Below are 26205 nucleotides of genomic sequence, written 5' to 3'. Positions count from 1 at the left end.
TTTTTGTAAAACATTATTAGATAAAGATTTTCAAAGTTGTGTACTCTGGGTAGAAATATGGATGTTGTGAGAGAGGATACGAAAGTAGTTGGTGTGAGAGAGGAGGATACAGAGAATAGGGTTAAATTGAGAGGGATGATTTGCTGTGGCGACCCCTGAAGGGAAAGCCGAAAGGAGAAGAAGAAGATATAGGGACAAATATATTACCGCCCAGTTTGCCAAGGAATTTGCTCAAATCAGATTTCAGTGATTTAATTCTTTACTTTATTTCATATGTCTCAAGGTCACCGACTTTGACATTTATTATACAACAAGGTTTTGTAAAGTACAAAGTGGTTTAAAAAAAAAAAAGAAAGAAAGAAAGAAAGGACGGCCAGTCTTGTACAGTGAGGATAAAGGTGATAAACTGATAAATAAAAGCTTTTACACATGCGGCTTCATCTAGACAAGACATAAAAATGACTACTACAGTAGCCACGGTATCCAGCTCTCATAAAAGAGACATGAAATTCACCCCCACCACACACACACTCCCACACACACACACACACACACACACACACACACACTCACACACACAAAGAAAGTGTCACCGAACACACCACGTTGGAGGCGAGCGACGGCGTGGTCACAGGAAGCCTCCCGAGGGCCCGCCTGTGGATAATCCCTCCGTGACGCAGAGGGTGAAAGGATTAAAATACGACCGATGGTTGATTTGAAACGCCCGGAGCGCGTGACTTCTCTCTCACGTGGCGCCCCGGAGGCCGCAGGCCGACCCGAACGTTCGTGAAAATGTAATTACAAAAAACATAAAGTTCCCGAAGGAACCTCATTCCCTCGTTTTTTGGGGGGAATTATGCGGTTGAATTTTCGTGCGGGTGATTGTCTTTTCGTCGGGCCTCATTTCTCAGAGCGCCGTCCCAGGGTCCCGTAGCCGTTCATGGTGGACATCTTCAGATGGCCGTTGCTCAGCTCCTCCTCTGGGATGTTGTTCCTGTCGGCGAACATCTGACTGATCTCCATGAAGGTTTTGTTCTTGGTCTCGGGGATGATGAAGATGGTGTAGACGGCCACCGCCAGGCAGATGGCGCAGAAGATCAGGTAGCAGTAGGGACCCATCGCGATCTGGACGGGGGAGGGGCGACATGTTTAGACATAAATAGGAGCGATGATGAATCTGTTGCGCGATAACCGGATTAAATCGAAGGACGTGTGCGTTGCCATGGAGATATTTTCACCCCTCTCGGAGTCCAGCTGCTATTTATCCGCCCTCCCCTCGCCTCTCTGTCCGTCTCCACCGACTTCCCCTACACCGCCGCGGCGAGCTAACTAGACAGAGGAGAGGGGATGATGGGCGATTCTCGGCCTCAGTCAGAGCCCAGATTTATTTCCTCGTTGCGGCAGAAGCTACAACCCAGAGGCCAAACCTCAGCACCTCCTGAACTCCTTCTCTAAGATCATCTCCGATCCTCCGTCTCCAGAGGATGGCTAACGGCTAGTGCGTCCGTCGGCTAATTTGTGTGCGTTTCAGGGGCTGGTCAGTTAAAGAAATCAAAACTAAAAACAAAACGAAAACACAGGCTCCACACAGGCTTTGCCTGGGAGACGCCTCGGTTTTTCTTTCCCTCCTCTGTCCGGCAGGTTTATCAGGGCTTATTGGCTGAAAGAAATCTGCCTCCCGACTCCCGGGGAAAAAATAAAAAACTGCTCCGACGAGGGCGCGCGGCTCAGCCCGGGGCCCGTAAAGCAAAAAACAATGAGCCCAGAAGCGCCGAAGAGATGGCGGGAAGCGCAGAGTTGGCGGATAATAGGGGATAATCGCAGCATCCCGCCACCCCAACATAAAAAACACAGAGGAAAAAAAGGGGGGTGGGGGTTGTTTGTCAGACGAAAACGCTAACAGTGGGGAGTTTGGAACGTACCATTCACTTGGTTTCACCCTAACATGATCTCAGCTACATATATATATATAATTATGTATATATGCATACATAAAAATATAGAAGTCAATTGTCGTGCAACTTTGTCAGCCTTCAAGCTAGCTGAGAAGGTAGAGTTGGCGAGGTAATGGCGAGATAATGGCGAGGTAACGGCGTGCACGGTGGCGGCGGCTCTTACCTCCAGGAAGGGGAAGACGAAGCCGATGGTGAAGTTGGACATCCAGTTGAGGCAGCCGGCCACGGTGTAGGCCGCCGGCCGGTGCGACTGCTTGAAAAGCTCCGCCGTGATGAGGAAGGGCACGCCGGCTGCCGGACACACACACACACACACACACACTGATCAATAACATCCAAGCTTGACCTTTGACCCAAATAGCACCTTCACTGGCTCCCTGTTTTTTTTTTGTTTGTTTTTTTTTATTTCCTGAAAATTCTCGACGTCGCCCCCGTGACCAGTTTGGTCGCACGCCGCTTCGCTTCTACCGTGTTTCTTTTGGCGGCGAACTCGTAACTCTTTGCGATCGGGAGCCAAAGCGTCGGAGGGGAAACGGGCCCCTCCGAAACGCCGTCCTCGTTATCCGTTTACGCGTGGATGGCACCGGGGGAATGTTTGCGATCGTCAAACCGATAACTAAGCGGTAATTTGTCAACACCCCCTGGTGCGGGTGTTGACGAGGGCGTTTCTGTTTGCGCGTTCAGGGTTTTATCTGAAGGCGGCCATATTCATCACGGCTCTCTGATGAACAACGAGCCATTAAAAGTCTAAATGAAGCGGCAGAAAACCCCCGGTCCGGCCGCCGTATGGATCCGGCCCGCTTGACGAACGGCATTCTGTAAACCGGCTTCCTTCCAATTCATCATCCTCGCGGGCCGGCTCGGCGCCGGTTCCCGACCTTGTAAATTATCGCCTCTTAATTCACTCCGCTCGGCAGCATCCGGCGCACAAATGGCTGCGGGAATGGATGTAGTGTGGCACTTATGATTTCCTAATTTACAAGACTAATGAAATACAATATCTCTTCGCGGTCAGGGGAGGAGTGTGAGTGTACACGTGTGTGTGTGTGTGTGTGTGTGTGTGTGTGTGTGTGGGAGGGGGGGTGCTGTTGTGCGACTGTCCAGGAGGGAGCAGTGTTTCCTAACACACGGGCCGGCCACTGATTCCACGGAGAAGCCGTAAAAAGGCGTAAGCGCCCCCTAAACCCTCCCCTAAACATCTCCGCCTTTACCTGGGCCGATGCAGAAGCCGGCGATGATCCCCACCACGCAGGCCACGCTGACGTAGCGCATGAACGGCATCTGGGTCTGCGGTCGGGTAAACACAAAACCGGGTCGCCGAAAAAACAGAATTACATTGTAATTACACGCTCGTACAGCGGCATGACTCGCTCAAACTAAACTGCGCTGTACTTTTCAGTGCATAACTTATAGCTGAGATATTTTTAATCAACTCTGGAGCAAAAAAAAAAAAAAAAAAAAAGAAAAATCAATACGTATATGAGTCAGCCCCCCCACCTGGAAGAGGACGGTCACGGTGATCCCGGCGCAGCAGACGGCCATGAAGAGGAAGCCGCCAATCATCAGGGGTCGTCGACCCAGGCGCTCGATCGTAAAGCACTGGAAGAGGGACGGGGGGGCAGAACCTGCTGACGTCGGGTCGTGGCGGGAGGAGGATTCGGGACGCGCGGAGCTCCTCATCAACCATTAAATATAAATCATTTTACCGCCGTACGTTTGCGGTTAATTAAAGTGTGTCACCCAGGAGAGGATGTCATTATAGTGATAAAAACATAAGAAAAATAATTTTTACATTCCAAAAAGTTGGTCATTATGGTCCGAGGTAGTTTATATATGTGCAATGACCATTTCCTGTACAATTACCCTGATTTATACACATGTAATCATATACAAGTGCTTGTGAACATACGTGTATATACATTACATATATTTTCATTTTTTTTATTTTGACTTACCTTTAATTTTTTTGTCTTTATCATCTTTTTTTATTTTCATTTATTTCTTCTGATCTTTCCCGATTTTTTAATTTTATTTGATTACTCGCTGATTTATTCTGTATTTTTAGACAAAGTTTTATTTTGATTCTTCTCCACTTTACTATGTGAGCAGGAGCTGCTTTCAACAAAAAAACAATTTTCCCCTTGGGGGTATTCCAATTCTGATTATTAGTTTATTTATACTAATCATATCTTTTGTCCAAATCTATGATGGCCTGGAATTTACTGATCATCTGGAATCAAAGCTTCGTGGTAAAACTGACAGTCAATAATCAATAAATGCGTCGTTTATCGGCGTCAACTCACGCCGATCATCCCGGAGATGACCTCGATGGCGCCCGTCCCGACCGTGGTGTACTGAATGTGCGGGTCCGGGATCCCGGCGTTCCTGAATATGTCGTTTGTGTAGAACCAGATCTGGGATTGGACGAGAGACAGGAAGTCAGCAAAGACGCCCTCTCGCAGCTCTCGCCGCTTGTTGTGGCGTTTTTCAGGTGTGTCTCCCCCCACCCCCCTCTGGGAAATTAATTTATGCGTTCTCATTAATCACATTTCAGCGAGGCCGCATCCATCACTGGGCCGGCCGGCGACGGCGGCGGTTAAGCGCTGTCTCGTTGATTTAGTAGCCGCGCAGGTAGTGTTTCATCACCATTCCGGCCTTGGAGCATGCAAACACGCTCTTTTTAAACCGGTTAGAAACCCGCAGCAAATTTAGCAAAGCAAGGGGCTCCGGCTGCAACTCTTTTTTTTTTTTTTTTTTTTTTTTTTTTTTTTATATTTCCCCCTTAAACAGGCAGTATGTCAGGCTGGATTAGGGAAACGCTGTAGAAGCAGATGGGTTGTATTTTCCCTCCACGTTGACCTCAGGCGCTCCCCGATGAAGATGGAGTCTCCGATGTGGCCGCGAAAACCCGAGGCTGATTCGGGGTCCGACGCCGGCGCCCCGTCAAAGCCTCCCTTTCTTAAGTCTTCCTGAATCCGGACGCTAACCACCCTGTCCGTCACGGAGAGTGAGCGGCGGAAGTGGACGCATAAATTGAATCCTGGCCGGCGGAGAGCCAGAGCTCCGGCGGGGAGGGGCGGGATGAAGATTGAGCGGCGGCCGGAGAGCCTGATACACTTGGTGTCAGTCGACACCGACTGTTGAGCCGTCCGTCACCCCGGCATCCCGAAACCCAAATGAAAGCAGACACCTCCTGCGAAGTTTCCCCTCTAAGTTTACCGGCCTTCTTGAATGACTAATGCTAGTCACGTTAGTTAACGTTTTATTGCACATTAGCGACACAGGAAGTACAGAGACGGACTTCCTGTTGACAGAGCTTCTGTGCCAACAATCATCATTGACTACAGGAACGTAGGAGTGTGATCCCCCCCCCTCCCTCCACACACACTCACACATCCACCCCCCGCTGTTTACCGTTTACACACATACACACCAGCGTCCTTCACCACCTACCGCGTCAATGCCAGACAGCTGCATGCCGACGTTGACCACGGCGATTGTGATGACCTGCCAGCGGACGCAGCGATCCATGAGGAGGCCGCGGACGGTGAGGGTCTGGATGGAGGACAGGGAACGCTGCTCCTCCTGCATCTCCTCCACCTCCGCCTGGATGTTTCCCTTTGAGCGGTACCATTTCAGAGCTGCGGGGGGGAAAAAAAAAAAAAAAAAAAAAATCAAAAAAAAAAAAAAAAAAAGACAGAGATGGAGAAAAAAAAAGCGACGCAGCCTCGACGGATTTCACGCGAAGGACCTGAAATGGTGGCGTGGACGTTCCCCTTCTCTATCAGCAGGTAGCGCGGGCTCTCCGGGAACCATGGCAACAGCATCACCTGAATCAGCGTGGGAAACACCACGAGGGCCAGGAGCAGGGGCCAGTACTCCTCCTGCCGGGGTTTGGTGAATCATCATGCAGTTATTAGTGGAGGAGATGATGAAGAACCCCCGGCGGCGCGGTCGTCTGCATCGTCACCTTTCCCAGCAGCTCCTGGAGCCCCAGGACCTGGGCGATGAAGACCCCCAGGCAGATGTGGATGCTGGGGACGAGGCCGAGGAAGCCCCGCAGGCTCTTGGGGGCGATCTCCCCCAGGTACATGGGCACCACGCTCAGGGAGATACCTGGCGGACCGAGACAGCGGGAGGCAACGGACGGTTGGAATCCCAGACGTCAAAGACCCGGCGCTTACTTCCTGCGCAGACAGGAAGTTCCTACCCGAGTGTATCCCGGTGATGAAGCGGCCGATGATGACCATGGACGGCTCCCTGCAGGCTCTGCTGAAACCCATGAGGGCGCCGCCGATGAACACCAGCACCGAGGCTCTCACCAAGGTCCCTTTCCTGTTTACACACACACACGGACACGTTTGTGGTCCACCCGTCAGCGACACACACACACACACACACACGCTCACGCACACACTAACCTCCCATATTTGGTGACAAGTCTGCCCACCAGCAGGGCGCCGGTCATCCCGCCGATGGCGAAGATGGACACGGTGAGGGAGTACAGGACCGTGAGGAAGCCCTCGTCCGGAGTCCAGTCGTAGTTCTCGATCAGCGTCTGGTTGTAGAAGTCCTTGATGTACTGCAGGACGGATAGGAAAAAAAATTCTAGAAATACATGGTGTCGTGTGCCGGGGCCGCGGCGGCACGTGGACGCCGCTCAGATCCAGCACGTCTTTGAAAAAGTCACGTGATCCCGTACGTTTTTTTCTATTTTCCCCCGGGTTGTCACACGGGTCGGATTAAGCACGCTCCCCCTCGCCCGCGCCTCTTCTTTGTCGTTTTATTGACAGTCCAGGCATTTTATCCATTCTTGAAAAAGAGGAATGATCTAAGATGATCCTAAGAGTTGGCAGGTTTTTGACCTTTTTTGAAATTTATTTTAATTATCTATTAATTTATTTTCATGATCAGAAATTCTTTCTCCCCTTCTCTCTCCTTCTTGGTTTCACTGAATTGAAAATAGTTGGGAAATTGATTAGACACATTTCAAATAAGATAAAATAGATAAAACAAAACAAGTCAATAAATGTATTAAAAAACTTGAAATTTCCCTGTGACGTTGCTTTAAAAATAATCCAGAATAAGAATAAAAAAAAAAGAAGGCTTTTTTTAGCTGTTGAAAATAGTCAAGAAAAAGAAATATTTTCATTTGTGTGTGTGTGTGTGTGTGTGTGTGTGTGTCTTTCTCTTCTTGAAGGGCCAATTCAGCCGAAAATAGAAGTGTTCAATATAAGTTTGAGTGGCTGTCATATGAATTAAAAAAAAGGAGGCTTTTCTAGCTTTTGAAAATAGTCAAGAAAAAGAAATATTTTCATGTGTGTGTGTGTGTGTGTGTGTGTGTGTCATTCTCTCTCTTCTTAAAGGGCCAGTTCAGCCAAAAAGAGAAATGATCAATCTAAGTTTGAGTGGCTGTCATGCAGAGACCATCTCAGCCAATCACAATCAGAGCGAGAGGCGGGGTTTAACCCAGACGGCTCACCTGTCAATCACAGAGCCATCTAACCATTCACCCTCATTGGCACTTACAGAGGGTTTTGGGGTGTTCAGTGAAGCCGGTGACGGTGGAGCATGGAGAACCCCCTCCAGAGGAGGAGAAGGCGATGGAGCTCACATGCTTCGGCTTGTGTGGAACCGGCGAGCGCCCGGCGCTTTAGTCACCGTGCCGCGGCGAATCGAACATGGTCGGAGGCAGAAGGGAGCACATGATGGGACGGAACCTTGTAGATTTTGTTCGCATAAGCCCACATGACCCCACATGACAGTGACCACCGTCTTCCCCCATCCTCCACCTTCCCACGCCTGAAAGATCCGACACGGAGGACCGTCGCCCCGCCGTCCTCACGCAATATTGGTCGGGGGTCAGGGGTCGGGGGTCGGGGGTCGGGGAGAGTCGGGGATGTCGACACAAACCTCTGCCGGCGAGTTGACCACGGCCAGGTTGAAGCCGTAGAGCATGGAGCTGCCGAATGAGGCCAGGAACGCCACCGCCAGCAGGGACCTGGTGAGGTGCTGGGGACCAGACAGGAAGTGAGGCGTCAACAGGAAGGACGCCAAGTGTTTTTCTTGAACCCAACTCTCGAGAATGTAGTCTATTTAGTCCTATCTATGCAATTGTAGTCCAATCCATGTGACTGTAAACCAATATTTGCGACTGTACTCCTATCTATGTGATTGTAGGCCTATCTTTGGGATTGTAGTCCAATCTACATGATTGCAGTCCAGTCTAAGTGACTGTTGTGTTGTTGATATGATTGTAGTCCATTACTTTTATCTGTAGTTTTGTCCATGTAATCGTAATTTGGTCTATGTGACTTGTAGCCCTGTGAGTGTGTTTGTAGTCCAGTGAGTTTGTTTGTAGTCCAGTGTGTGTGTTTGTAGTCCAATGAGTTTGTTTGTAGTCCAGTGTATTTGTAGTCCAATGTGTGTGCTTGTAGTCCAATGACTTTATTTGTTGTCTAGCGTGTGTGTTTGTAGTCCGATGTGTGTGTTTGTAGTCCAGTGAGTTTGTTTGTAGTCCAGTGTATGTGTTTTTAGTCCAGTGAGTGTGTTTGTAGTCTAATGAGTTCATTTGTAGATCAGTGTGTGTGTTTGCTGTCTAGCGTGTGTGTTTGTAGTCCAGTGTATGTGTTTGTAGTCCAGTGTGATTGTTTGTAGTCCAATGAGTTTGTTTGTAGTCCAGTGTATTTGTAGTCCAGTGTGTGTGCTTGTAGTCCAATGAGTTTATTTGTTGTTTAGTGTGTGTGTTTGTAGCCCAGTTTGTGTGTTCGTAGTCCAGTGTGTGTGTTTGTAGTCCAGTGTGTGTGTTGAAATGCAAAGAGGCTGATTGTGTGAAGCTTCCTGCATCCGGATCCGCTTGCAATGTTAAGCTGCTGATTTTTCATGCATTCTGATATTTCAAGAAAAAGAATTTCCACAGGAAAAAAATCCAAACCCCCCATCTCACGCACACACACACACACACACACACACACACACACACTTTATCAGCTTTCTCGAAGCAAATCTTAATTTCTCCCTCATTTGATTGTAATTACCCTTCTCATTCTTTTTATTTGAAACCTCTTGGCTGTCCGGTCGTAAAAATCCCCTCCGGCGGTCACATGTCCGCCGTTGTCTTCAGAGGGGTCGGAGGCCCCCCCCGTGGGCCCGGATCCCACCGGGACACCCTGACGCCCGCTTATAGGGGCCTGCTTGTTCCACACAGCACCCCATCCCCCCTCCTAGCTTAACAGGACGCCTTAAAGAAACTCAATTTGGCCATGAATGGGCCCGATGGAGGGACCCGGACGGCTACACGTGAAAATAGCTCATCTGGGACAATGCTTGCCAGTCTCTGCCAAATTAGCCCGATTAGCCGTCTGATGTCCATCTTCACATGCACGCCGCCGGGGAAAGTTCAGGGCGGTCAAGATTCAATCCGGATTTCATCCTAAAGCCCTCTACCCGACTCACAAACTCACCCTCGTGAATCCGAAGGTCGGGGAACGAGAACGGGTTTTTTGACGAGAACCGGTCCGGAAACTTACCTCGGTGAACTTTGCATGGTTTTGCAGCAGCAGTTCTTCCGCCATTTAAGTCATGAAAAAGTAGTCCCCTCTCAAGCGGTGTTGCGCATCCAAGACGGGAGAACGCTCATCTGGACAACTTTAGGTTTTTTGTTGTTTTTTTTTTTTTTTTCTCAGGAAAGCTCCTCACGGCGCGACCGCATTTGTAGTTCCAAGACGCGCCGGCGTGACGAAGGGGCGGGGAGGAGGGTGTGTACGAGAGGAGGAGCGTGGGGTGGAGGGCGGAGGATACGCGCCGGTCACCCGCCCCCGTTGGTCAAAGTGCGTCTTTATATTTGCAGGATTTGCAGAAGAGCATGAAGTGGCACGTGACTTTGTGCGTCCAGGGGTTCACCTGTAGGGAAAGGGGTGGCGGTGGTGGTGATGGGGTTAGTGGTGCTAACAGAAGCTAATACATCGATTAGCATCGTCGCTTCTGATTAAATGTGTAGAATCTGAGAGGCGGTACAGTCTGTTCTCTTTTTAAAATAAAAATTAAAAGCGTTAAAAGCACCACAGACAAAGTACCGGCTGCACGTCCGGTGGCTCATGACTCCTGTTTGACTTGAAATCTGCTATTGCGCTGTTATTACCGTGCGGATTGCATTAACTGGATGTCATAAGACGAGTCCTCAGTTAATTATCTTATTTTCTAAATAGCCATCACGCTGAGTAAATATTACTTCTTGTATTGATGTTTTATCTAAGTTTTTTTTATATTAAATTAAAGCACATTTATTAACAATTTCAGATATTTAAATCCCCCATTAAGTTACTTTCATCATGAATCCCAAAAGCATCAGTGATTCACTATTTCATAATATAATTTCCCAATTTACATAATGAATGACTACTACCTACATTAGTCATAGCTGTCGACAGCTATTAAATCTTTATTTCAGAATTGTTAGATTTTTGGATAACCTAATTGCTGTGTAACTGAAAATAAAAATAAAAGCGATTTTTTTTTAATTTTTTTTTTTTATTAATTTATCGATTCTAATCTGGATTTTGTGATCCAAGTCAGCAGGCCGCCTTGGGACGCGTGTCCAATCTTTAACCGCCGTGTCGACGTCTGTCCCACACTTTTGAGTTTTTTTTTATAAAAAGTGTGATGTTTAGACGCCCTGGGATCAGAGGAGGTCACACCCTCGGACTGGGTCTCGGGGAACCCTGGGGCCGCGGGGCCACGCTTATTCTTGAAAATTCGGCGCCGATGGTTTCGGCGGTATCTTATGCAAACTAATGAGTGGAATTCAGTTTTTCGGAAGTGAAGAAAAGTGAAATGCAGGCAGCGTTTGTTATCTCTAGCTCTCTCATGACCGCCTTGCGTGCTGCAGCGTTTTGTTACAGCTCCCGCTGCGTGACATATGACTCCGGCGCAGCCACTGTGAGATAATTTTACAGTAAAATGCTTTCATTTTCTTTCTCCTTACCAAGAACTGCGTGACTCCCACGGATGAGGGGTCTCACAATTAGGAACTTGGACATTTCAAGTTTAATGTTTTTTATGTTCCTTTCAGGACTGGCTGAGGGTCCAGCACACAGAGTCTGCAGAGTTTGAGCAAAATGGGTGAAATTGAGCTGCGGGAACCTGCATGGCGCCCGATCTCTCCGCGAAACTCCTGCTATGTGGGTTTCCCTCTGGTACGTTCACCAAAAAATACACCTTTATTTGTATTTCTGATCGGAGTAAATACACGAGCTAACGAGCTAACGATGCGCTAATGCTGAGAATGCGGCGGCGATTCATTCGTTTAGTTATTGTGTCGCTTTTCCTGCGCACGTGGTCTGATCGGCGGCCATCACAGCGGCGAGAGGCGGGGTTTAACCCGGGTCGGTCACCTGTCAATCACCAATACAGACACCGAGGGACAGTTTGGAGTCATCGATCTTCTTCTTTTCCAAGATCCAAGGCAGGTTCAGCCACCAAGGTCCTAGAATAACCGTGAAGGTCAACCGTCACTGCCGCCGCTCCTCCTCCCCAACCTTGAGCCTCCCGATTCAGTCATATGACTCCCTTAATTGCGGAAATGTCTGCGCCGTCACGCTGCCTCTGCGGGGGAAATCGTTTACAGGCGTTCGTGGCGACGCGCCTCCTCCCGTGGAAGCGTGGACGAATGGAGGCCCTGGAGGGAAACGCTCTCCATAGATGAGACCCGCCGACATTATTTCGGACTTTAACGTCTTTCTTTTTTAATCAAGGTGGAGAATCATGACCTTAAAGTGACCTCTCAATCCTCAGGTCTCCTGTCGACAGCTCTGTAGGAGCTGCAGACCGATAGCGGATTAGCTATTAGCCGCCAACGGCTAAACCATGACATCACACCCAGGCGTCCTACAAACAGATCGTCCAAAGATGACCCCCACTTTTGAACCTAAAATCTCCTTTTTTGCACCCCTTAGTGGATAAGCAGTGATCGGGTTCATCCACGGTGGACCCTGATTGTTCTTGCGTCTCCGACGGTGACCAAAACAAGTTCTTCGCAGGGTGACTGTGGAGACCTCCAGGGATTTGTCACTTTAACATTAAAACAGGTGGTCCTCGGTTCACGATTTCCTTGAACTATGGCGTTTCGGGGTTAAATGACCATTGTCTGAAAAAGTCTTGTTCCATCATTCCGACATTTTGCCTTTGCGACATTAAAATTTTGCATCGGAGCTAGTCATAGCAAACAAGTCATCACATGGTACAATACTTGGAAGAAAGCTTTGTTTACATTCGTACGCCATATTGGATTGCGCCCCATTCGCTTCCTTTGCATGTGAGTTCTAAACTTCTGCTGTATAGCGGGGGAGCTGGGGATTAGCGCTTAGCAACCGTCGTCGTTATCAACACAAACAAATTGGTTGATGTTTAGAGCACTTCTGTAGACGGCTAGCGCTCCCTGATGCTAATCGGTCACCAAGAAGAGCCACCCGTTGCTGCTTTTTTTCGGTGCTTCTTATCAGATGCTAGTTTTTCCTCACGTAAAAGAGAGCCCCCCCCCCCCGCTCTTTGCTTCCTCCCCCCCATAAAAACCTCAAGTAACCCACCGCTCTCCTGATGGGCACTCCAATCCAGGGCGGCGCGGTTCAGTCTGAGTGAAAATAGACCTCGTGAAGGTCACGCACGGTTATCAATCGTGATTCAGCGTGTTCCTGTTTCTCTTAAATCGATAACCGATTCATCGGGGCCGTGCGGTTTTGTCTTCACGGAATTACCGGCCAGTCATTCGCTCTGAAATATGAGAGTTCCCGTTGTTCTCCACCGTATTATCATCGCAACGTGATGACAATGTGCTGGATTCCTCCAGCTATCGTTCACCGCGCGGAGCTAACAAGCAGGATGTAGGTTTCGGGGACGACAAATGATGGCGCCCAGACGTCTAAAAACCGCCAAAAAATACCAATTGTCAACCATGTTGCCACTTTTGTCGGAGCTTATTGAAGTCCAAGTCAGCTCTCTTGTTAATTTCTCTGCATGTACTGGAAATGCAGAGGAATCGAGAAGATGTTTCTCACCGTCCCAATGTGACATGAAATTAACTAAATAATAATAACAATAGAATGGGAGAAGAAAACCTTTTGCGCCCCCCCCTTCCCCGCCTCAACTTTAAATATTATCATTTGTCTGCACAACATTGTATCCTCATTAAAATTTAAGAAAAGAAAAAAGAATGAACTATAGGTCAAATTGCAATAAAGAATAACTTTATTCACATTTTTTTTTAGTCTGTGACAGAAAATATTTAAAGTGAATTAATTTGCCGGGGATTAAAGAAAAAAAAAATCTTTATTTAAACTATAAACATTTTTTGACCGACTGAACCATTTGATACTGAAAAATAAAATTAAGTAAAATCGTTAAAAAATAAATTGATCAGCAACATGAACGCAGGAAACCTTTTTAGAGTGAATAAAAACACCGGTCTTTCCTCATCTTAGCTTTCAGATGACTTTTGTTAATCTCATTATCTCCGCCTCTCACCGCCTTTCTTAATACCTACACCAAAGAGCGAATACTCCTACTGTGGATGTATAATTCCACTAAAAGGGCCCACATCAGCATAATGGTTGCCCTCAAAGGGCCACATGTAACAGGAACAGCATAAATGTAACTAAATGTAAACAAATTTAATGTAAAATGGATGTAACTACTCCAAATGCAAAATGTTACACATGCATTCGGTTCTTGAAACAAACCTTTATATCTGCATCAACTTTTCTCTTCCTGGACATTTAGGGATCATTTGCAGTTCTCAATTCCCCTTGTTGAATGTGGATACACTGCAATCTAATGACGGGATGCCGGAAATGTAGTTTATGGTCCATGCACGCGCTTTATTTATTTATTTTAAGACAATCAGACATTTTAAGACGTTCTCGGCCACATAAAATAACATGGCGGGCCACATTTGGCCCGCGGGCCTTGAGTTTGACACGCGCGTTAGAGGTATGAAGTATAAAGTGTAGCAGATGCAAATAGCATGCAGGTTTAGTGTAAAGGTCACTAAGTAGTACCATAATGGTATACGCCGCATTAGCAGCATGATGGATTTCTCAGTGCAAATTAGCGGTAGTGCAAAAAAAAATGGTAACGTTTCAAACTATCATTTGTCGGTTGACGATTGCGTCATGTTACCGTACAAACTGAAAGACCTCGATTACATCAAACACGTTTGATATCGTCGTAAGCCCAAGACGGGGAAAAGACGATGTAAGAATACCGGCTTACACATGACGACTGGAAGAGGGTAAAACCTGCAAAGAACACGTCTAGCAAACCACAAAGTCCGACTTAAGCCTGCAATTAAGCGTTAATAAGCTATCATACAATCAGACATTGCGACAATGTTGTGAATCCAACATTGAACGAAAGGGCAGGGTGTGTGTGTGTGTGTGTGTGTGTGTGTGTGTGGGTGGGGGGGTGAATAGGAAAGGTTAGTGCGCCCCCTGGTGGATCTAAATGGCGCCGATTTGTTTGTTCTCCAGGTTTCTTGGATGGAGGTTTGGGCGACCGTGGGCGACGACCTTCCGCCCCAACATCGACCAATCAGTTGACCAAATTGAAAATGAAGAAAAACAGAAATGGGCGCCAACTTCTCGCCGTTTTACTTGGAGGTATGCGTTCCTGTGCGTGTGTGTGTGTGTGTGTTGGGGGGGGGGGTGTCGTAATCACAATCTGGATCCGGAACACGATTTAATTTCCGCTCAAACAGCAAAGGAGACGACATTGTGACAAATCACCCGTCGGTACCGAGGAACGCCGCGGCCCTGCAGGTGTGCGCTGGCGCCCGTGCGTCCCCGTGCACGCCGGCCCCGCGTTAGCAGCCCATTACCTCGATAAACTTCTCGTCCCGTTGACAAATCGTCTGCCTGAGAAAAGTAGATATTGTGGCCTTTAATCAGCCGCCGCGACCCCACCCTCCGAGCCGCCGCAGCCTCCTGCGCGGTATTTAAATTCCTCATTTAGTCGTGTTACGGGTGGGACACACACACACACACACACACACACACCCCCGTTGTTCGCTGTGAATAAACTGAGATGGGGTGCGTGTGTGTGTGTGTGTGTGTGTGTGTGTGTGTGTAGGGGGGGTGCTGATCGTGTTAAGTGCAGCCATGATTGATGGCTGCTGATGAAACCTAATAGACTCACCCCACGCCATCATTTAGAGGAAATGGGATTAGGGAGAAATGTTGAAATAAAAAGGAGGGGATGTACTTAAACCTTCAGATATTTTTATTTTATTTATCTTTACTCTGGAGTCGTGGGGGCGGCGGAGGGGGTTTGAGCTTCCCCTTCATGCCGATGGTGAGGGAGAAGCACGAGATTCACGCCACGCTGATTTTTTCAACCACCTTGTGTTGTCACGATGCGTGTTCACGCGTGATCCCGCCAGATAACGGCCGCATCGACACGGACGAGATGACGCGGGTCGTCGTTCCAACCTCAGATCATGTGGTTATTTTTTTTCCCTTTCTTTACTATTTTGAATATAAAAAATAATAAATTATTGAATATGATAATTATCTATTTAGAGGGAATATTAAATGTATGAATTATACAGGAATTACGGTACCTGAAGGCCACTACCGTAAATCTGGTAGTAACCCCCCCCAAATATATATATATATATATATATATATATATATATATGAATAATAAATAATAATAATAAATAAAATTTATAAACGTAGCAGTCTGACACAAACTGCCTGCAGATTATTGATATTATATTTCTATATATAAATTTTAATTATGGATCACAGACGGCAAGTGGAGGAATTAACCGGAATAAGCCGACTCCCTTTATTTATACTCACCCAAACAGATACCAGCGTCAAGTAAAGCGCATTTAATAATTGTAATAATAATAATAAAAATAACTTTGATATTAATGATAATAATATTTATTGTAATTATCATTACAGTAATTATGATAATATAATCTTATGTGTTGGATAAGAAAGGGGGTGGAGTGTGCATTGTGTGTGTGTGTGTGTGTGTGTGTTGGTGGAGTTGTTTTCTGTCTCTCTCTGCTGGACTTGAGTCCTTTTTGTCCGTGACTCAGTGCCGGCAAGTGAACGCAGCGTCACTTTCAGCTTCATTGTGAAAAATCTGCCCTTTTGAAAAGAGAGAGAGGGAGATGGAGGGATGGAGGGAGGGATGCTTGAAAACACTGACGGATGGAGACGCATTTGTTGGTCTCTCTCTCTCTCTCACACACACACACACACACACACACACTACTCACTCTTTCTCAGGAGCCCACTTGAAGCAGCCATAAGTCTCCATGACACCCTGTCACCCCCCCCCCCCCGCCCACCCCCACCAACCCCTCACACACACCAACACACACCCAAACACACGCACACACACTCCACAGCTACATTAGCGGTTGATTTGGGTGTAATGGCCCCCCGCCCCTCCTCTCCTCCTCCATCCTCCAGCTCCCTCTCCATCCCATTGGCTGGACCCCCACCCCCGCTCGCCCCTAATGCGTCGCGGGGCGGCGCGGTGATGGATCGGCCGCTGTCACCTCCGCCTCCGCCCGCGATCAACAACCGGCCGCGGGAAATTGATTGTTCTAATTTGCTCTCATTATTATTATGATATTAAGGGCAAAAACTACAGACGCGGCTCACTGTCGGATCCGGGCGGCGGCGCCATCAGTTACCGGGGGGGCGGGGGGGGCCCTCGGCGGCGGGGCCCTCCTCCCTGCAGACGGCGGAAACACGCCGCTTTTTCTTAATAAGATTCACCCTCCTCTTCCTCTTCCTCCCCCCCTCGCAGAGGTGATGTAGCGTCTAATTAAGTTCAATCCGTTCTGGGTGGGAAATAAAAAGTGTGTGTGTGTGGGGGGGGGTGAAATAAAATAAACTAAAAATAAGAGTATTCCAAATTAAGGTGGATTGTTGTGTGGCAATTTTTTTTTTTTTTTTTTTTTTGAAATGGGCCCTGCTTGCAGTTTGGATGCGTCGCCATGGATACGGTGATGGGTAAAGTCGCGCGTTTGTGTGTTTTTCACCGTCGTGCGGTACAATTAGGTTTGGGTCTTCGCATCAAGCCCCCGAAAACACTCCCGTCAGCAGTATTACTACTCAGGAGTGCTCCCATCGTGCCCCCCCGGCCCATGCTGCGTTCACAAGCCTGGTTTGCGATGGTACAAATGAGACTCCAAAAGGCCAAAGCAAATACCGGGGAAATCTGCTGATCCTGATATTACTGCGGCCCCTGCAGCTGTGTACTACACTCCACGTGCCGTGGACCAAAGTGTATCCCCAGCTACGCTGCTACGCGCCCGGAGTACATTGGATAGTGCTTACATTAACACACACACACACACACACACACATATGAACACACATGCACAAACACACGCAGTGTCTAACAAACCGCTTACGCTCCTTTAATTGGATTACAAGGAGTGCTGGGCTCCCGTCGGTGAAATTAGGAGGGTCCGGGCACTGAGCCCAATCCCGCCCCCCCCCCTCCAACACACACACACACACACACACCTCCTCCTCACCCCTCCCGAGAGGTAGCGATCTGATTGGTCGCCTTCCCTAACGACCTGCAGATGCCAGATGTTTGATTGGCGGACCGGGCGCCTTCTGGGAAGCTCATTGGTCCATGACAGTGTAATAAGGGTGGCGGGGGCGGGAGGAAGGGGGGGCTCGACTCGACTGCCGGGGTGTTTAAGTGTCTACTCTGATCTAGGAGTGATTAATGGCACCATTTATTTATTTACCGGCCTTAAATACAGTTTGTGGTTGTACCTTTGTCTGGGTTCTCTGAAGGTTCTCCGAAAGGTCGGCGCTGAGACACCGAGGAGGAGGAGGAGGAGCGGGTGCTCTGTTTCTGGATTTAAAATGTTTTGTAAAGAAATCGCTAATGAGGCGAAATGGGACGGCTCTCGGGTTTTTAAAGCCCGATGAATAAATTGGACGAAGGATCTGAGGGGGGGAGGGGGGGGAGGGTGACGTTTACCTTTCGCCACAGTGAGCAGACAAACCTTGCAGGACTTCAATGTCAGGTCAACCTCTTCCCGGTGTTCGGTGTGTGTGTGTGTGGGGGGGGGCTCTCGGTCCCGGGGAGGTTTTGGTGTCACAGCGTGAAAATGTGGGTGATTCCGTCCCGTTTGGGTGCCGGTGTGTTTTAAATGTCACCGCCGTGCGTTATGGATTCAGCATTTCCCCCTAAACAGACGCAGGGTTGAGGGGCTCAGCAGTGGGATGGTCTCTTCTGTTTTATTTTATTTTATTTTTTATTTTTTAATTTTATTCTATTTTATTTTATCTTATTTTTTTGAACTTTAGACTTTTTTGATATTCTGTATTATCTTGCTGCTTCCTCATTTAATAACAACAATAATGATAACAATAATTATTATTATTATGATTATTATTATAACAATATTAATATTAATTATCATCATAGTTGTGTTATACAACAACAACAACATGCATCAACCCATTATCTTTTTCATTTTATTTTGAAGTAGTAGTAGTAGTGGTCGTAGTAGTGGTATTAGTGACCACAATAATAATGATTACACTACTGCTACTGCTATTTTTATTATTATTATTGTCATTATTATTACTATTATTGTTGTTGTTGTAGTTGTTATTAATACATGATAATAATGATAATAATAATAATAATAATAATAAGAAGAAGAAGAATTACTATTTATCTTATTATTATGTATAATGATTATTTTATGATAATAGTTGTAAAAATAATAGTTGATATTATATGTTATTATCTTATGATCTACAGTTGGCCGCGAGTACAAATTGTTGATATTTTGCTATAACACCGTTTCCTTGCTCATTCCATGCAGTGTGTGTCCAGGGTCCACAGCGATCTGCGCCCCGCGGGACACGGGTTGTTTGACCAGAAGTTTTGCTCGGTGTTCAAACTACGGAGAGACTCCCGGAGGAGGCGAGCCGGGGGTCACCCTGTCGCCGCGGAGGAACTCAGATCTGACAGGTCTTTTGGAGGTCAGAGAAGAAGAGAAAAGAAGGAGTGAAGTTTCACGTCCTGTTTGTGTAATTGCACCTATACGTGCTTGACAGAGGGTGAGTGAACGCACCCTCCGACCTTCCACCCTCCGACCCCCGACCTTTAACCTCTGCTGTAAATCTTCCGGTTCCCCGGCCTTTTTTTCTTTGCCCACTTTGACCACTAACTTATGTGCGGGGCCCCGACACAAGCTGCTGAAAACCTGGCAGCTGCTGGCCTCCTGCGAAGGAGGGACCCTCTCCATCACGCCGCTGACACCTTAACTGTCCTGCTCTCGCTCTTGTGAGGAAGGCCCCCTGCCAGCACGCACACACACACACACACACACACACACACACACACAAAGGACGAGCACAATGACAAATACCGCTCTTTTCCCGCACAGGTGCATGAAAACAGAATAAAAAAAAAAAACACTGTGCGCAAACTTGGCACCGTCATGGCCGACGCACCTGCACCTGATGGCGCCGCACCCCTCGGCGCCGTTTATTAATTGAACCGGCAGGACGGAGGAGGCGGAGACGGGCGGAGGTTTGCATCGGGCTGAAATTCCTGCGTCACTTCGGGGGTTCATCTGGCAAACCTTTTCTCGCACCGCTGCCAAAAGATGTCCTTAAAACTGGGGTATCACCTTCACCCCCGACTCCTGGGGTGTTTATTGATGCCGGCCCTCAAAAAAAAAGGGGCATTGAGGAAGGGGTGGGGGGGTCGGGGGGGTCGGGGGGTCTCCCAGGATTCCAACCAGGATCTCGCTCAATCTACAATGTCTGTTTTTGTTTTTGTTTTTTGTTTTTTCCAAGCCCCGTTTCCCACACAAGAGCTCATGGAACAATCCGTCTTTTCACCCCCTCTTCTTTCATTCGTGAATACACACAAACACACAAACTGGAGATCCGCCATTCGGTCCTAATGTATCCCCCCCCCCCCACCCCCCCCACCCCCCCCCTGTCCCTGCAGGTCACCTGACCCTTACTGTCCTGCGTGTCGGGAGGTGAGACGAGCCAAGCCGGACAGATGGCGGCGGAACCGAATGGCCGCCGCGCGACGGGCTCAGTTAATGTGCAGCCTTCACGAATCCCCCCCCCCCCCCCTCCCTCGCTCCCACCCCCGGCTCGACAAAAGGAGCGAGGATCATTCGCCGGGGCCGCGGCTGAAGATAGACTCGGAGTGTGTGCGTGTGTGTGTGTGTGTATTCTTGCAGGAGTTCATAAAACTGAAGCCTGGACCCGCTTGATTCATCACTGTCTCATTTGGGCAGGAAAGCAAATGGACAGGAGGCGGAGCGCGCGGCGCCGGTGTGTGTTTTGAGAGGAGTGTGTCGACGACGACGACGACGAGGCGGCGTCGTACGGTATCGGACGCATTAATCAGAGCCGGAGAAGCAAAACACGTGCTGCTGCGGCAACGGAAAAAAGGGTAAATATCGTGAAATGCATTTTAATCCCCTGATTATGCTCGCGCAGCCAAATTAAACGCAGAAATGTGGATCAAAGTGCCTCCGCTCCTGAATAATAAGGCGACAATGCTGCATTGTCAGGCTGTGTTCCTCCCCGCAATCACTTTCCCAAAGATGAGGGTAATTTTCTATGCAAATGGCCCGCCGCCATTGTGCCCGCCTCGTTAATCTGGGCCCGAGCCCCTTTGACAAACCCCTGGGTGATTGATGAGGCCCTGACAGCTCCAATGTGTGTGTGCACTTTCACAGATTGACATCATCATTAAGGGAGCGAGAACGAAGCCTGAATCACAGCAGATTTACTCCCCACCACTGCCCCCAGCACACACACACACACACACACACACATGCACAGACGGGGACAACCCACACACACACACACACACACACACGTGGGAGGGGCTCGCCATCCGTCTAGCAGAGGCTGAGGTTGTGAGCGGAAGAACGCACGAGCAACCGCGCCTGGATCTGTCACGCCAAAGTTAATTGGCGTGGGTTTTAAGCAAATTTCCAGCACCGCACCGGCGACGGGCGACGGGCGACGGGCGACGGGCGAGGGCGACGTCACGCCGCCGTCCCGACGGCTCGCCACATCGCCGTCCCCGCCCCACCTTTTTTTTTTTCCAGGGGCGGGGGTTCACCCGGCTACAGTCCACCCTGTAGTACATTTGAAAACAGAGAAGCGTATTTCTTTGCCTGCTAGCTACAGAGCAGAAACATGGCCTGTGCCGGCGTGGGTGTAGCGGCGGCGGCGGCGGAGGCGGAGGCGGAGGCGGAGGCGGAGGAGGAGGGAAAAAAAAAAAAGACAAGACACTAACACCGCCCGGGCGGAGGCAGCTGCAGATGAGCAAATAAAGCATTCAATATTTATGACTGAAATTAAAACTAGATAAAGATGTCACATATTACCGCCCCCCCTCTCCTCCGCCCCTCCCTCGCTCGCGGGCCTCTGGCCCCGACTCCGGTGCTCACAACTCTCGGTTCTCCCAGCACGGGTGAAAGGGAAGCATTATTCCTTCCCGGCCCAATGTCTTCAAAGACAGTAATGAATGCAATGCAGTGACCCAGAAAATGGACTTTAGAGAAGAAGAGGGAGGAGAGAGAGAGAGAGAGAGAGAGGGAGAGAAAAAGCAATCTTGCGTTTGTGGCGGAGCATTATCACTTTACTCCCCTCCTCTCATCCTCTCCCCTCCCGGGCTGGTGTGTGTGTGTGTGTGTGTGTGTGTGTGCACCTGCCTTTCTGTGTGTCTCAAAGGCCCTATGTGCCTGAGTGCGTTCATGTGAATTTCAATGCACACTTGCCTCTCATAGTGTGTGTGCATGCATATACAAGTGTGTGTGTGTGTGTTGGTGGGTGAAGTCTCAATCAAGAGAGAATGGGCGCAGCCTGACAGGCAGGCCCATTGTGGGGTTAATTAAACACTTCAGGTTTAACACCCCATCCCTGTCGTTAACCCAAACACTGGCTCATCACTCATCCCCGCCACACTTCAGTTAGAGAGCGGGGGTGTGTGTGGGGGGGTCAGGAGGGGGGCAATGGAGATGTCACCGCGGTGGGCGGGTGTGTGTGTGTGTGTGTGTGTGTGTGGAGGGGGGCTGCAGTGGTCAGGTTGGACGCCGTGTGGGTATCGGGTGCGGCCATGAGGGTTTGTATCGCCTCTTGAGTTTGGTGTGTTTGCTTTAGGGTGAATTAGCGATAGCTCCTTTTTTGGGGGGGGGTTGGGGGTGCTAATTGGTTTTACCCATCGATGATCTTTTTGCAGGGAGAAAGAAAAAATGGAGATGGAGAGCGGACATTGGGGCGACCCCGAGGCGCCGGTGTCTGGCATGGTGGCGCCGATGGATCCGAGGCAGCTGGGTAAATATTCCCTTCGCACATGTGGATGGACTCGCTAATCTCTAATCTCGCTGTCATAATACGCTCTTCTGTCCCCCCCCCCCCCCCCCCCCCCCGCACTATGTCTGAGTACGCAAACACGAGTTACATCGCTGTGACTTCCTGTCTCTGTTTCTGACCGGAGAGCATGGACATATATATTAGATATAGTCTAAAAACACGATTTATGGTGTCGTAATCTGATTCACATTAATCTGGCTCCAACAAAAATGTTAACATTTTCAAGATGTGGTGCCTTCAAGTTCACCGCAGGAGATGTCCAGCCAGGTGCTGAATCCATCCGGTTCCCCCTTCTGGGATTTTAACTCACACCTTAAAACGAGTCCCTTTTGCCGGATCAGATTAGAACCTGGATCACCCGGGATTAGAATCTGATCTAGAACAATGAGGTGAAAATTACCGAGCGGATATTCCCAAGATGGCAACATCCAACTGGCTTGAGGAGCTTGATTAAAAAAAAAAAATCAAACTTTGTATTAGTTTCCAGCACTTCAAATAGAGGGATTGAGAAAGGGAAAGATAGAGGGATGAACAAAGAGAGAGATGGAGGAGTGCAGCTCGGCCCGCTCTCTTGTGATGTAATACACCTTTTGACCGCTAGAGGGCAGTAAAGCACCCACAGACAGCCTGAGCGGCCGCCGCAGAGCACATGGACTCCTAATTGAATGAATGAAGGTATTTTCGTACACACACACGCACACACGCACACACACACACTGAAAAATGTGAGTTATAATTACTCTGCCAATTTCACCTACTGCCGTTTAACAATAATAAGGGTAGAGTCAATTGAAGTGCATCCAATGCAGGACCGTTACTGCAGGAAATATGAAAATACAAATATCTGTTATATATTATTATCAGGAATAATTTCTCGTTCACGGCTAACTTTCTGCTTTGATTCAATCAGTCTGGCAGAAAATCTGTACAAGAAGGTAAACTTTACTGATTAAGCTACTTTACATTTAAGTCAATAAATAAATCACGTATTTCCTATTATTTTTCTTTTATTTTGGATATTATAATGGAATTTTTCCCTTTTTTTCGACATGATTTCCTCCTGAAAATTTTGTAGAATGAATTTTCTCCCCGTTTGTATTTTTTACAAGATCAGGTGTGTAGTTTATTCATTTTAAAAATGTTTTCCTAAAACAACCCAGAATAACCGATCACGGCTCAAACTGTAGAATGTCATTGCAGTACAGAAGTATTAATAGTGAATTGTACTGAAAGCCTTCAAAAACATGAAAATATCTCATATCTCATATTCAGATAGTTATGTTGAAGTACTTATTTCCCAATAATTGTGTGTATGTCCTGTGTCCTCTGTCTTTCACTGGTAAAGCGTCTTTGAGTACCATGAAAAGCGCTGTACGAATCTTATGTATTATTATTATATTATATCTGACATACGTCTCCACGTCGTGTACCAAATAAATATAAGTAAAATATTATCTTCAGACATATCGTGGAGTCCGATCAATGGAGACACGGAGGTAAAGAGCTGGAGTAGGTCTTTCAAATTGCCACTGTTGGTAACAGAGGCATGTGAATGAATGCAAGCGATGTTAGCTGTGAAGTAGCCGCGCGCACAAAAAGTTGCTTTTTTTTTTCGAGAAAGCGAAGCGGTTAAGACTAAACGAGGGAATGAATCAAAGGAGTAGCATTACTGCGTTTTCCGAGGGGCTTTTACTCGCCGGATGGAGGCGAGGCGGGCAGATGTGATGTTTCTGTGTGTAGCTCAGCAGCACTATATCACCGCTGATGGCGCCGCATTGTCGCCGCTGCTGTTGTTGTCGTCGTTGCGTACGCCGCGTTCGCCGTGCGGCGTTTGGCGAGAGGCTGCCGCGCCGCCGCCTCTCCATTAGCCCATTAGCCCGTTAGCGCTCAGGCTGTCGGAACAGCTTGAAAGTGCGACGGCGAACGCTTCGGGGATGCAGCCCAAACTGGAGCCTTGGCGCTGGGCCAGGCCGGCGGGGCGGCGCCATGACTTCCTGCTTCTCGCCCACTTCCACCGCGCGCCCCTACGCGGTTTAACCTCCTCCATGTCGGAGTCCGACGAGGAACCGGGCGCTTTGGCGTCTTAAAAGATGCGCTTTTTCGCTTTTTCTACACCCTCCCCTCGCCATATGTTATCGGGCAAGACGAATGAACATGTCTTCCGCTCCACTCCCGACCCTCCACCTCCTCGTACGCGGCGGAGACATCTTTCTCCCCGCAATTCACTCTCCGCGGTTTTATCCGTCGTTTGTTTTCCCGAGCATTTCTCATAAAAGTGATTTATCAAAAACACTTAATACCGAACGGCCGATGTTTCATCCTGAATGATTCGGGTTGCCTCGCGAAAGCTGGCGCTTTTTATGGCCTGAGCTGAAAAGGGTACCTCTCTGGGGCATGTTGTGTTAGCTTCTTGTAAAGCAGTAAGACACGCACACACACACACACACACACTCACACACACTCTACCCCCGTCGGTGTTGGCTGGGGATGGGCGACGGGGAAATGTCAGGAGGGATAGAGGTCATTGCCTTCCAAAGGGATAAACACACATTCCACACAGCTCCCCGCCGCGTTATCATTTACTGCCCTATCGGACACGTTTTGCCGCCTCTGAATGTATTTATATTTATAATCATATTCTTTATTTTCTCCGCGGCCACCGCGCCGGGGAAATGACGCTGATATCTAACATTTGGAGAGCCATCATGGCCGCCAGGATGCAATTTGTGCTCTATCTCCGTGGAAAAAAAGGGGCCGTGATGCCCCGGGGCGGCCATTTCCTTCCCTGCAGTGACATTTTTAACAGGGTGCCTGCAGGACACCGGGACGCAGCCTGAGCACCCGCCCCCACACACCCCTCCGATCGCCCCACACCACCCCTTTTCGGTCACGGTAGACGGCCCGGGCACCGCGGCGTGGACGACTGTCTTTCCTCAGGGGGGGCGCAAACTCGCATTCGGCCTTCCGCAAACACGAGGTTGTCTCCTCGCCGAAAGAACGCGGCGGAGAGCCTCTGCGGCCGTGATGGGATTTACAGTTGGGGTGGGAGGAGGGTGTGTGTGTGAGTGTGTGTGTGTGCGAGTGAGACGTGAGGCGGCTCGCATTCCCCTCGCGGTCGGTCCCGAGAGCGAGGTCAGTCCCGTGCCCGAAGCTGTCAGGCCTTCCCCTTTTGTCGCCTCTCCGTCCTCCGTGCCCGCCAGCGCCACCCGCCCCCCCAAAATCCCCCCCTCCTTCTTTTCATTAACAGCTGAATGTGTGGTTTGACTTGGTCGGGACCCTGCCTTTATTTATCAGGACGGCGTTAGGAGGGTATCGGCATCAATTTCGCCGCCGTGAAGCTCGGAGCTGCATCCCGCTCATGTGTGACCGTTATGCTAATGAGGTTAATGGTTCAGCTGTGCTTACCATAAGATGGATCACCCACTACTCCTTTTTTTTTTTTTTTTTTTTTTTTCAGTGTGTGTGTGTGTGTGTGTGTGTGTGTTTGCAGCGCATCCCCGACTTTCACACACACACACAAAACTTTTCCCTTTGCAGATACGGGGGGAACTTCCTCTAATGAAGACAAATCCGCTCCGGCCAATCGAGGTGGCCTAATCGTAACGGCTGGCCCTGATTGGCCGGGAATGGAGTTGGGCGAGGCGGGGGGTGTCATGTGACCTTTGACCCCGCCCCCCGACAGCCACGTCGCACAAAAGTTAGTTTCAGAGATGAATAATGAGTGAAATGGAAATTGAGAACGGAAAAGATGAAGTAGATTAGATGGAATTGAATTAAATTTGTATTCAATTAACAAAAATAAATGATTTTTTTTCGTCTAGACGGGCCTTATAAAAATC

At 48.6% G+C, this 26205-nt stretch overlaps 1 protein-coding gene across 1 annotated transcript; it reads right to left on the bottom strand.

The window, feature by feature from the left end:
* Positions 1 to 573: 573 nt before the first annotated feature.
* On the bottom strand, positions 574 to 9609 carry slc2a15b (solute carrier family 2 member 15b). The gene is made up of 12 exons (XM_086142468.1): positions 9485 to 9609; positions 7869 to 7967; positions 6377 to 6537; positions 6166 to 6290; positions 5926 to 6071; positions 5707 to 5839; positions 5409 to 5596; positions 4259 to 4369; positions 3453 to 3554; positions 3167 to 3242; positions 2119 to 2246; positions 574 to 1125 (listed from the first exon to the last, which is right to left on the bottom strand). The coding sequence occupies exons 1-12, from the start codon at positions 9527 to 9529 to the stop codon at positions 901 to 903; spliced, it is 1539 nt and encodes a 512-aa protein (XP_085998594.1). The 5' UTR covers positions 9530 to 9609; the 3' UTR covers positions 574 to 900.
* Between the last annotated feature and the right edge of the window lie 16596 nt (positions 9610 to 26205).

This window comes from Fistularia commersonii, chromosome 35 (genome assembly GCF_037954325.1).
Source record: "Fistularia commersonii isolate RoL2024-O1a breed Wild chromosome 35, RoL_Fcom_v1.0, whole genome shotgun sequence".
NCBI lineage: Eukaryota > Metazoa > Chordata > Actinopteri > Syngnathiformes > Fistulariidae > Fistularia > Fistularia commersonii.
Note: the sequence above shows the minus strand (reverse complement) of the source record. Positions and strands in the feature narration are given on the sequence as shown.

What these genes read in the sequence shown, in the direction of transcription:
- slc2a15b (XM_086142468.1), bottom strand. Translation starts at nt 9,529, where the DNA reads ATGGCGGAAGAACTGCTGCTGCAAAACCATGCAAAGTTCACCGAG. An exon ending in TGGTCAACTCGCCGGCAGAG is followed by an intron (nt 6,538 to 7,868) that starts GTTTGTGTCGAC and finishes TCCGTCCTGCAG; the next exon opens with TACATCAAGGACTTCTACAA. An exon ending in CATCACCGGGATACACTCGG is followed by an intron (nt 6,072 to 6,165) that starts GTAGGAACTTCC and finishes TCGGTCCGCCAG; the next exon opens with GTATCTCCCTGAGCGTGGTG.